General features: G+C 38.2%; 1 protein-coding gene across 1 annotated transcript in view; it reads right to left on the reverse strand.

Moving 5' to 3' along the window:
* Nucleotides 1-8,639: 8,639 nt before the first annotated feature.
* The window catches only part of faf1 (Fas (TNFRSF6) associated factor 1), a 151,351-nt gene continuing 147,592 nt past the window's right edge, over nt 8,640-12,398 (reverse strand). The window contains exon 19 of the mRNA XM_006635244.3: nt 8,640-11,493. Within this exon, the coding sequence (XP_006635307.1) occupies nt 11,410-11,493 (84 nt within the window). The 3' untranslated portion in view covers nt 8,640-11,409. The remainder of the gene's footprint in view (nt 11,494-12,398) is intronic.

Below are 12,398 nucleotides of genomic sequence, written 5' to 3' on the forward strand. Positions count from 1 at the left end.
GAACAGTCAATAACCAAAACTGAAAAAAAGCAATGCTTTCGACAAAAGCATTGCATCTGATATAATACAGTAAATGAGGTATGCTGTTAATCCTTTTCACAAGAAAATACCTTTTCTCAGGCGGAATAGCTGGTGGAGTTGAAAGCTTACTCCTCCAGGTGTTTAAAAGAACAAGTGACAACTTGGCTCATGTGGGAAGAAACTCATCATTGTAATCTAACAGGCATTTCTGAGCCACCTACTACAGCAGAAAAATAGGCCTGCCACAGTGCGTTAGGGACTTACACAATGATTAAAATTGTTAGAAAACATAATTAATGTCACTCTAAAATATGCTGAGGAAAAAGCTCATTTTCGAGTTGTGCAGTGTTTAGGCGACATATACTGTATACTGTACATCTTTCACAAAATTTAAGTTATTTCCCTACTTTTATGAATTAATTTACTTGACCATTTAAAGAAGCCCTTGTAGGTTGTGTTGTGATTCTCCACAAACTAGGCCTACACTTATCCCATATAAGTGTAGCAAAGGCTAACCACAATTAGACTGTGTTCATCCACCAAGTTTATAACAGCAATTGTGAAGCCAACAATGTCATTTTCTCTGCAGTATGAACAGGTGTGTCTGTATGCAGTGAACTACACCAAACACTTCTGGGAAAAAGATGAGCTGACTGGGCAGCTTCAGATCATGGTCTTCCAAACTGTTCATCTTTGTGGAATAGTTAGGGTTAGGGCTCTTGATTCGGAATCATTTGTAAATGATTCCACTATTTCAGAATCGGGTGCCATCTCCAAGATGTGTCAACGCAGAAATCCTTATACTTGAGGAATAATTAAGCAATCTGGAATACTGCAGCATTAATGATTAAATATACACAATGCAGCCATACATGGCTGTTATAATATTAATCTCAGCACTTCCTTTTATATTATATTAAAAATGTTCTAAACTATGCTACCATTTATTGTGGTTTGATTTCCGTTTAGTGTTTGCACAATTATACTTTATATATGGAAATAAGACAGCTGTAAATACATTTATAAAGGGTTACAGATGGAACAAACAACCTTTGGATAATCTGACATTAGAAGGACAGTCTATGGTCAGCATTAGGGTTTTGTTACAGATATGCAATAGATCTATAGAGAATGCTGGACATTATCACACTTGTGTCACTATTAAGACTCCATTTACAAAACGGTTAAAAGGCCATTGCAAGGACAGACTGCAACCTAAAAAGCAATTTTATTATTTTTGGTAGACTCAGAAGGCAGGAGACACAAAGGTATTTAACAGCTGCAGACAAGTTTCACCATGTTTGTGGCTCATCAGCAGAGCACGGCCAAGCCTTGACCAGCCTCCTCATTCAAGTCTGTTCTTCAGCTTTGTCAAAGGTTGAAGTACTGGCATCACTCAAATAGCAGCCTACACCCATTGTTATAAACAAGCAATTATCATCACTTATTAACACAAATTTCACTTCTTTATATATATTCTTCTATACAAACATTTAATTCCAATACATAATTCAACGTGACTGACAAAACGAGAAATGTATTTTAAAAAAACAGAAAAAGACAAATTAAATGTATGAAGTCTGCATTAGCCGATTCTACAGGCTTTACCGGACCACCGATTGCATCGGTGACTTTTTCTTAGTGTAGATCGCATTCAGAGTCAAGCTAGGCATTATTTTCACCCAGCACAATAAGGAAAAAAATAAACAAACGGAAGGATAACAACGTCAGCAACAAACTAATGCTTTATTATATGTCACTTCTTTAAAAAAACATTATTTTTGCCTTCAAGGCATATTCAGTCTTCTGCAACATTAACATCATCTTTTTATTCCATTCGCACGCAGAGCATTTTAATGTTTAATTGTGTTCATTGACTCACATTTCTGGATAAGACACTTCTGAGCCGTGGAAAGTCATGCAACGCTATCAAGTAGCTTCCAGCAATTCTCTCCACACCTATACTGCTCAGAACTGTCTGACCTAACATGAAGGTAATAGAATTATTTTACTGTGTGAATGTGATTTCAGCTGTAAAAATAGTTCCGAAAGAGATAATAACCACAGTTACACCTTTTGACAACTTGCTCCCGCAGGTCACAGAGCTACTACTGTCATTGCAGACATTTGTGGCTGTTTCCAGATCAATGGACACATCTGTTTCACTCAAGCAGCACAGTGTGCTCATGGCGTTCCATAGCGGGATCTGTTAATACCTTCTGTAACCTGCGTCAATGTGTTTTTAAAAGACAACTTAAAAAAAAAGTTTCACTGCCATTTACAATCAACGGCAACTGCACAAATTCAGTTGTGGCTTTAAGGCTAATGTTAAAGTCTGTTTGTTTTGTACGGCTTGTCACGTGTATTTTTAAATGTGGTGGGCAAATATTTCAATAAAAGCAAATACAAATATTCCTTGAACATTTGTGGATGGGGCTAGATGTGCTTTCAACTGCAGACACTGTTATCCTCTCATTATTGTTACTGTACTGAAAAAAAAATCACCTGGATATAGCAATATTATTTTTAAAAGTCTTAAAAAGTATTAACTTAAAAGATGTCTTGGATTTATGCGTACTGTATATGATGCCAGGTTTAACAGTGCTTTATTCATTTTTCTCATTTAAAGATCAGGACGTTTTTGAACTGTAATTTTGTTAAGTGAACTATAACTTACCTTCTCTGGGTGTTCACGTCCATTCACATTACAATTCGTACTTTAATTCAACTGGAAAGACACACCTGGAAGAGCCGAAGCAAGACTTTGCTGACTCTCCCAACAAAAATCCCAACAACAAAAATAAACCCAACATTTAACGTTCACCTATAAGCTCTGCTTCTGCTAACCTGGACAAGGTTTCTTGACAACCTAGAGCCTGACTTAGTCTAAAGAAGGTCCAAATTCATCATTGCTGGCTGATGTTTTTATGGGGCATCCAGATTTCGTACTATCAGGCTAACATACAAAATGGTTAGCCAGAATACAGAACCATTATGATTGTGTCTGCACTTAATCTTGATCCATGTAATCAACATTCTGGTTATTCGAATACTCATGCTCTATTATTTTATGCTCTGTGGTTCTTACAGTATTGGTTCAAAATCCTTAGCTTGCAGATTATGCAATCAGGTATGGTGGTTTTTGACAAGCTTGATGGAAACTGACCAAGTGTTTAGATTAGACAATATCTTGATGGCAGCTCAGAATTCTTGTTGAAATGTTTCTCAATGTGAGCATTTTTACAGCAGATAACCTAAACATGAGCTCATCATTAAATCACCAAACTTATTTAAGTTGCTAGTCATGCCCCCCGACAAGGTACTAAAATATAATACATAAAACCCTTAGTCAAAGCTGTTGAAACTGTACTATTTATATTGCAATTTGCTTGCAATAAGCTAGTTTGATCAGATTCTCAGGGAGTTAAATTAAACAGCTGTCTGTGAAAATAAACCAAAAACCTTAACAAGAAGTAATGTACTTAAAATGTTATGCATTGTGTCTCAAATCTCTCAGCATTTCGCAATCGAACAGATTTTATGCTGGGAGTTACAGAACAGTCCTTTAAGTAAATTGATTAAGGGATTTCAGTTTGAGCACTGTTCTGACTAGTGAAATGTATTTACTCCCTAGCTTTTCTGCTTGAGGTTATAAATATTACAGATGTCTGAACAAGGATTGATGAAAGTGCCCGTTTATTTACTTAATTTGCTGCTTCATGTTGTGACAGATTAAAATCAAATCAAATCATTAACCACTGGCAATCCTGCTCACAAACAACTAGCTGGACTGTTAGTTCTTAAGACTGTTCTACAAAGTGTCAGTGTGATCAGAACAGACCAAAGGGTTCATATTTTAGAAAGAACCCAAGCTGTACAAGTTGCTTCACTGGGATATTCAAAAGTAGCCTTTAAAGGTTCCAGGATGAGAATGCTACCAGCAGCCAAGCTGGGCCAGATGGCCAGCTCCTGTCTGCTGCCAGTTCATGTCACTGCCACTAAAAGTAAAAATAAATAAGACACTTTCAGCCTTTGTAACTGTTCATGGAACAGGCACATTAGTGAAGTGCTTCATGAATTTTGTCGTCTGTTTGCTCTGACTTAAACCAGCATTACCGAATATACAGTAGGTTGACAAGTTCATTGGATGACTTCCAGTTCAGTCCATAGAAGGGGACATTACATGAGCCATTTGCGTACTAGCCATCAGTGCTACTGCTACTTTTAAGTATGACAAACCCATATGCAGAACTGCAATAAACGCGGCCATCATCGTCTTTTCTTGTCAGCTGAAATCGGGTTTCAGCTTTCCATGTTGGCTAATTAGAAATGCTCCTTTCACAAACATGTGAGAACTATTTTTAAACCGCCAGGACCGTGGCACCTTCCAGGACCTGTGCCTTTTTTCCTCGTGCAAAGCCAGTACAGATGGGGGAGATAAGCCTTAAAGCTCAATGCTGAACTGGGAAATTAGCCTCCGGAGCAGATAATGCGGGGAGAGGTTTGGAAAAACACTGCCGCGCGATGCCGAGGTTCAGAAACAGATTTTCACAGTGGCTTGAGAGGATGACAGCCCGATTAAAACAAACTGCTAGAGGACACATAAGTTTCATTACTTTTGGTTTGTTCATAGAGGCCGGTGCAATTAAATAGATTTTCATCACCTGTGCTTGCAAGCTTCCAAGATGCACTGTAACCTCCCAATCAGACCTATCAAAATGTTGGACTCATATTAACGGAATCTGAAATCTAATAGGAATGCACGTTTGCATAATGAATGGTGTGTACGTACCAATAAAGACTTTCACTTTCATTCAGTGGCATCCTTGCATACATATTCACTAAATGTCCACGGAGTCCACCATTTTACATCAACAAACTAGACCTCATGCAAGAATCTGATTAAAGAAAAAAAAATGCTCTCAAGCTAACAACCCATTGTTTCATCCCAACACAACGCAAATCTAAAACTAATCTTTGAGTAACTTGAGACGTAACTTGACTGTAGCAATATTAGTATTCCGATTACTTCACTTCAGGCTAAGTGAAAGGGGTGCCTATTGAAAGCAACAACATGAAATGCATTTCTAGCTTAGAGTTGATGAAGCCCGGAAGCTGAAAAAACAGGCAAAACGTGGTAAATATTGAGATCTCCTTGAATAAATTCCACATACTGTAAATGAACAAAGGGGTTCTAACCCTTTTAACTATTTTTTGCCCCCTCATGATGAAAAATTTCAGAAACCATTGAGGTTTACAGACAAAACAGTGAGCTTCTACCACAAATTTCCTGAGTGATCTGATATCCCTGGAGAGAGCAGAGCTTGAGACACTGTGTATGTCTCTTGCATGACCCACATGGCTCGCGGAGCTAAAGATTTGGCAGCAGGTGTCACAGAGGCAGTTCTTCATCCTGAGATGTTTATCAGCTTCAAATACGACTTTCTTGCCTCAGAAATGCTTATACGAGTCACAGCTGTGATGGTGTCTCGGAGACAGCATGGCAGCATGCCACCAGACGTCTACCGAGTTGCCCAAAGTGCCTGCTGTACAGCTTGCCAGTCTTCTGGCGGAAGAGGCAGATCAGTGGAGTCAGAGAACACAAAGCCCAGTCCTAAGAGTAGGTTGATGTTCTGGTATCAAAAGGCATTTCATTTCGTTTGAATCTGAGGCCCAGCTCTTATACAGACAATTTGGAAATGTTGGTTTTGTCTTCTGACAATGCCACGGAATTAACCACTACCATGTGAGGAGGATACAGGAATGCTTTTCCGACAAAGTGGCGGTTTTTGTCACCGTTCGGGAAGGCATGTCATGTACAAGGCAAACACAAACGAGAACATTTCAATTTGTAATGCCAAGCCACACACTACAAACGAGATGCCTCCTCTGTTGTGGTTACAGTGACAGAAATTGTTCTTTTGATCTAAGGCTGCAAAAACAACCTTCTTCCCTCAAGAAACGTTAGTATACATTTTTCCCCCACCCTAAAGCAGAAGACACGAAGCTCCCCTGGCTGTAGAAATGTAATCATTGTTTTATACGGTAACTTTTTCCACATTTTCAATCCAATTTTCTTGACTTCTCTGTTAGCATCTCTGTAACCGGCTTGGGTGTCCTCCACATGAGCAGAAATCATTTGCCTGTAAACATGTTCCTCGTGGAAGACAGGATTCTGTGGGACAGATGGAAATCCAGAAGGAATAAAGGAGGGGCTGGTGCTCAAGTTCACTTATCTGTATTCCATTTTTCCTGGTAATCCTATGCCAACTTTACTGTGATTTCACATGAATTAAAACCAGTTTACTTGCAATCTGGAAAAAACTGTTCCAGCAGCATGAGCTTTACAAAATATTTTTTCAAGGGAATACCCTTCATTTGATACAATAATGATGGAGAATAGAGGGAAAATAGAGAATGCCAATGTGGAATGTCTAGCTGGTATGTAAAATCTATTTTTTCACAATTCAATAAAGCCAGTATCAGGCAGAAACTATTAAATATATTTGACTTAATCCTTCAGAGAATTCTTCTGGTTTTTGCACATTATTATTTATCATTGTGAAATATCATTATTTAGGTCAGTGCTCCTGGAAACAGAATGGCAGTGAACACAACTTCACACAAAGAGACATTACAAACTAAAATTCAGCTTTCATTTAGGCTTTTCCTTTCTGCAGGAGTACATTTTTTCCATACTCTCACATCCATGTTTTTCTGCCCTTAATTGTAAAGAAATAACCCTTATGACCGTTTACCATGGTAAATTTGCATCATATTCCCCATTGTCCTATGGTTTTAATATGCCTAGAAATGCTTACCAAGAGTTTCAGTAAACTTTCAAAAGACAGACTTTGCACCTATATATACAACTGCATAAAGGAATATCTTTATATTTCATAAGAACATTAGAAAGGATATTAATAAGAGGAGGGCACTGGGCATATCTAAACAGTCTGGCTGCTGGTAGCTGACTGATTTGAGGATTTCACCCTGATGTTTTTTGAAAGAAAACTGGATTTCATGCTATTTCATAAAATCTCACTGTACTTTGCTTTCTTTTTTTAGGATACAAAAAATTGGTTTTACTCTCTTCACAGAAATAAATTGAAGAACCTGTGGACCATGTGACTTTTAAATCTCACGTTTCTGCTCATGTAAAATGCATTGGTCATAATACAAAGAGCAGATCAGTATTAAATGAAAGAGACACGTACAGTATCTCTCTATTAAAAGTCTGGTTTTGATTTGACTCAAACAAGAGAGTGCTTTGTCTGAACCAATGCATCTTAAAGGGAGATATATGCGACAGTTACACTGTGCTCCAATGAGATTAAACAACACAGCAAATATCCTTACAGCAAGACTGATACTCTGTGCCTTGGATACTTTTGAAGAGAAACCTTAAAGAGTTCCATCAATTTTGATATTAACATTGTTAACAGAAAAATGCAAAGATAAAGCTGGACTTGCCAGAACAGGTGAGGAAAGAATGTCAGGAGAGGCAGGCTAAAACTGACAGACTGAGCCATTGAGACAGTACCACAGTGTCACACATGAGGTGCAATAGCACAAAGAAACAGTCTCATGAAGAGAAGCGGCAAGACTTGCGATCGTGAAGAAATTTGTTTAGACCCACAAAAACAAATCAAATATAGTAAAAAGTGGCTTAGCTTTACAAGTATCTTAACTTTGCTTTGCGTACAAATACAATTAGTTGTTGAGATCTGGGAGCTTGCACTGCAGATAAATGATACTGAGAGTGGATAGACATGCCAAATCAGTGCTCCCTGTGTACCAGTGAATGTAAAGCTTGGTCTACTCTCAGCTAAGCACTGTGGACTAAAGCGATGCAACCTCAACATCTGATACAAAAATTGTTCCATGACACATTTTACAGATAAAATCCCTCTATAAGATGTTTCATACATCCACCCCACTCCCAAAGATATAAAAAAGTATTTCTCTGCTATCATGTTCAAAGACACATCAATTTGACCTGAACAAAAGAGGCAAATTATTCAACTTAACAGAAATCATTGAATTAAGAGTGTAATAGTTCTTCATTTCAAAGCTTCCTCATCAGAGATGTAAATCCCTACTGACAGACATTAACAGAAGGTCTTCTGTGCACCTGAGGCGCCTCACCCCCAGCTTCACTGCGTCTGAATTGTATCTGCACAGGTCTCACAAGAAAAGCCAAGCTATGTGCTACACTGAAGGTCACATTACTACCACAGTGACAGTGGAGCTCAGAAAAAAAAAGTTGTTATAAAACAGATATGAACTTTTAAAAGAGAAATGCAATACTTAAGTACCATTTAAAACTTCACCCGATTTCCTCCCAATGGCCTCAATGGAGTTCCCGCCTTATTTTGGAAAATAAGTGTCTAAGAGATCAAAAGCAGATTTAACTTGGGGTAAATATTCTCAACCAAATACATCAAACATTAGACAGACTCAGAATCAGTGCGTGACAGGCACAGTACACCTTTAACAAATTCTACCTCCCTAGCCATATTTATTTGGCATTTTGGGCAAAACCTGATAATTCCAGGGGGCATCCCAAGCCTTAGATCACGAAACACCATTTCAGATAGCGAAATGCACAGCAGAGGTGAGAATCAGAACTTTTATTAAGAATTCAGTTTAAAATTCGATGTACAGGAGTCAAGAGTGAAATACTGTAGAGTTGCGAAAACGAGACTTCCAAGAAATGTTCAGAACAAGTTCTGAATTTTGGGAGATTGCCACTTTTCCCTTTGTAAAAGTGCAATAATTTCCAGTTAACTTTATTCAGACTTTTTAAAATGTTAAGCTGTTGCACAATAGCTCAGGAACACAAGAACAGGCATGATCATCCTCCTAGGTTTATGAGCTTAATTATGAGAAAAAGAAATACTAAATAAATTAAACAAAAAAAAACAGTAATTTTCTTGGATGCTGGCTATTTCAACATAATCAAACATCTACCATTCCAATATCTTGCAGGTACTTTGCAAACAAGTACCTGTTTATCGAACTTATCATCACAGCCATCCGTAAACAGCAAAGTCCTCACAGGGTTAAACACAAAGCCGTCACTGCTGTCCTTAGCCTGCTGAAACACTGCAGCCATGACACCCCATACATGTTCCATAAAGGAACAAGGCACACAGCATTCACACAGCCAAAAGGTTTCTTGCTTTCAAAATCCCAAGTTGAGATCAACTGCGGACCAAAGGACCCTGGTACATCAGACAAGTAATTTATGAAACTCACTGCACTTGAGCACTCAAATGGCTTGTTCACAGTATTATGCAATCTGTCATAACTACTAAATTATGTTAGTACCGTGAATAAAAGCTATAAAATCAGAATTTCATAAACGGTTGTACACTATTTCTGGGATAATTTAATCAAATTTATTCATATTAAAAGGTCTGTTGATTTTTTTTCTCATTGTTTCTTTGTAATACCATTTTATGTTTTTTCCCAGTCATTGTACCAGGGAATATTGACTTCAATCAGTTGAAATATTTAAATTAAGTTGTACGTGCACCTGAACAATGACATTTATTTGAGAGACAAATAAATGAATGCTTATAATGTGCTTTCAAAGCCAATTAGATTTTTACAACATTAACTACATACACTAGAAATAAATCATTTCAATAAATCACTGTTTTTTTGGCTAGTCTTGACACTTTTGTTTTGCCAGCTCCTCAATGAAAATGAGAATATCTCAGGGTGCAGCTTTAAACTTTTTAAGCTTTTAAAAATACCATAAACTGTACATGGATTACCCACAATTCTGTGCTCAATCCTGTAAAGATTAGCATCAGTAACTGAGAGGCTCCATGTTCACTTGAGGACAAATATCCCTGTGGTCACCTTTTTATAATGTAGCATCACTGGGGTGAGTAAATACTCAATATAAATTACATAGAAGGCATAAATTATTTTTCCTTTCCACTGAATGACAGAATTGATTACTGACACGTTTCTCTACATCTGAAAAGGTACTGCTTGAAGTTTTGGTATTGCCATTTGCCAGACATTGGCATGACAATCGGTCCAAAATAGCGGGTTAATATTAGCCGTGCTCTTTTGGTTCTGAAAGCCACTCGGCCTGTACATCCCTGTCTCCGTTGAAGCCACCACACTAGCTCTGAAGATGAATGCAAACACAGAACGCCACACGTGGACAATGTTTTGCTGCTGTCAAAGTGTGTATTCAAGCTAACAGACCAAAACACTCTGTTTCAAAAGACCCGTCCGTCTCTTTCTCCCTCCGAGACATCTGCAAGCACGTGTGTAAAGGCACACCAATCGCGCCAGTTTATCTGAGGGTGGGATTAAATGGTATGCAATGTGAGCATACAGTGATCTGGCCCAAGCACGAGGTTGGAATCTCCATAAATGATCCCAAATCCAACTGAAGAATCCTGAGAACAATTTAATGTTTGCGCTATAAGAGCTGGTGATTGGAAACTCACAGGAAGCCAATATATAAACAACTAGAGCTTTAAAAAAAAAAAGCTTATGCACACACCATGAAAAAAAATAAATAAATACATGCTGGTAAACAAGCCTGAAGGGATAACGGGCAGTAAAAGCTTCCAAAATAAATATGAATAATAAATGTCAAATTATATTCTTTATAATACCTGAACATCATTTGAATGGCAAAAGGAAATCATTTAGTAACAAAAAGAATTGTATTTCAACCCTGAATACTGTGTATTCTTCATGGCAGAATTAGGATTTTTCTTTGTATTGAGAGCTCCTTATAAATTAAAAAAAAGTTAAAAATTAAAAAAAAATCAGCATGCATGTATATTCAAGAGAGTGCTGGCTCAGTCAAGTACATTATTTATATATATTTTTATATACTGTATAACAAACTAAAACAAATACAGCATTCAACTCAAAAATGATATGGGGACTGGATGGAGTGGGAACCAATGAAATCAAGCAGACGCAAGATCATCGAGGGGGCAGGAGGGAGGGAAGATGAGAGTCAAGTCCTAATGGGTGACCATTCACATCTCAGCAGCGTGAAGGTGGATAGGCCACCTGTGACTGGGAGGGATCGAGAAGGGAAGGCCAAGGAGAAAGTACAGCCTTTTTTCCAGGTATCGTCTTTCGTTTTGCTTTCTTCTTTACACACAAACGTATCTAAGAAGCCTTTGTGTGAAGTCCTGCTTGGTGTTACTCAGGAGCGAGCATGTGGACAGAGACTGTGATACAGAGAGTTGAGAGAGAGGAAGAGTGTGTGCATGTCGGTGTGTGTGAGAGCGTGTGTGTTGTGAGTTGAAGGAGTAGACAGCTCGCTGGCTCTTTGCAGTGAGTCTTCCCAGTCGATGGGCATGCTGGTCTGCCTTCCTCCGGGATGCCTCTCTTCTTCTACTCTTTTGCTTCCAGGAAGAGAGTTTCTTGGGGAAATAATTTTGCCTCCACTAAAGTCCACGAAGGGTCCAGCTGGGTCACCTGACGGGGGAGAAAGAAAACAAAAAGGTCAACAGCTTAGAGCTGATGCTGCTCAAAAAACAAGATTATTTCTTGGGTCAGGAGTCAAATCTTGGTACACCTTCGAGTAGTATGGCACCATTACAAAGACCAGTTTTTATGCTTGATCTCAACCGAGAGACGGAAAGCCTCCGATTCGTGTTGGAGATTTTATCTGCAGCTCAATTTGCCCGCAGACATTTAGATAATGACCAAGAGTCAGTTCACTTTATTAGAAATTTCCTAGTGCCAAATGATTTTCTGTCCCAGAATGCAATCAGCCAGTGGGAATTAAAGCCACCCTAGACTCACCCTGCAACATTTCTAAGACATGCAGAGTGCAGCAGATGTAGTTGTTTAATACTTGAATTCAATAATGCGAAAACCAATGGTTAAACAAAGTATGTGCTTAGTATTGAATTACAGGGGGTACTTTGGCACAGTACAGCAATGATCCCACTTCTCACACCATTGAGTCACGTTCCTGCAGTGCATGCTTTTTATTGTGGAACCAAATAACAGCCCTGCATTAGTGTTGAGTATTTTAATAAATAATGGATGGGTAGTATTATTGGTGATACCATTTTCAAAAGATCATGTTTTGAATTGCAATGAGGAAGGTAACTGGCTCAATGGCAACACAACAAACTCACTCACCCCAGGAGACGGTGACCTATGGAAAGATAGCAGAATTAAACTCCTACAAAAATTCTGAATGGCTGTTATAACTGGACAGTAAGAAATTGGATAAAAATAATAAAACAGGAAATGTACAAAAAAGAACAAATCATCAAAAAGTGGCTAAAATGTGCAAGTCCTTAGATATCTGTAACAATGTTGCAGATAATCTAGCAGGCAACACAATATAACTAAGATTGAATTAACAA

This window comes from Lepisosteus oculatus, chromosome 9 (assembly GCF_040954835.1).
Source record: "Lepisosteus oculatus isolate fLepOcu1 chromosome 9, fLepOcu1.hap2, whole genome shotgun sequence".
Classification (NCBI taxonomy): Eukaryota; Metazoa; Chordata; class Actinopteri; order Semionotiformes; family Lepisosteidae; genus Lepisosteus; species Lepisosteus oculatus.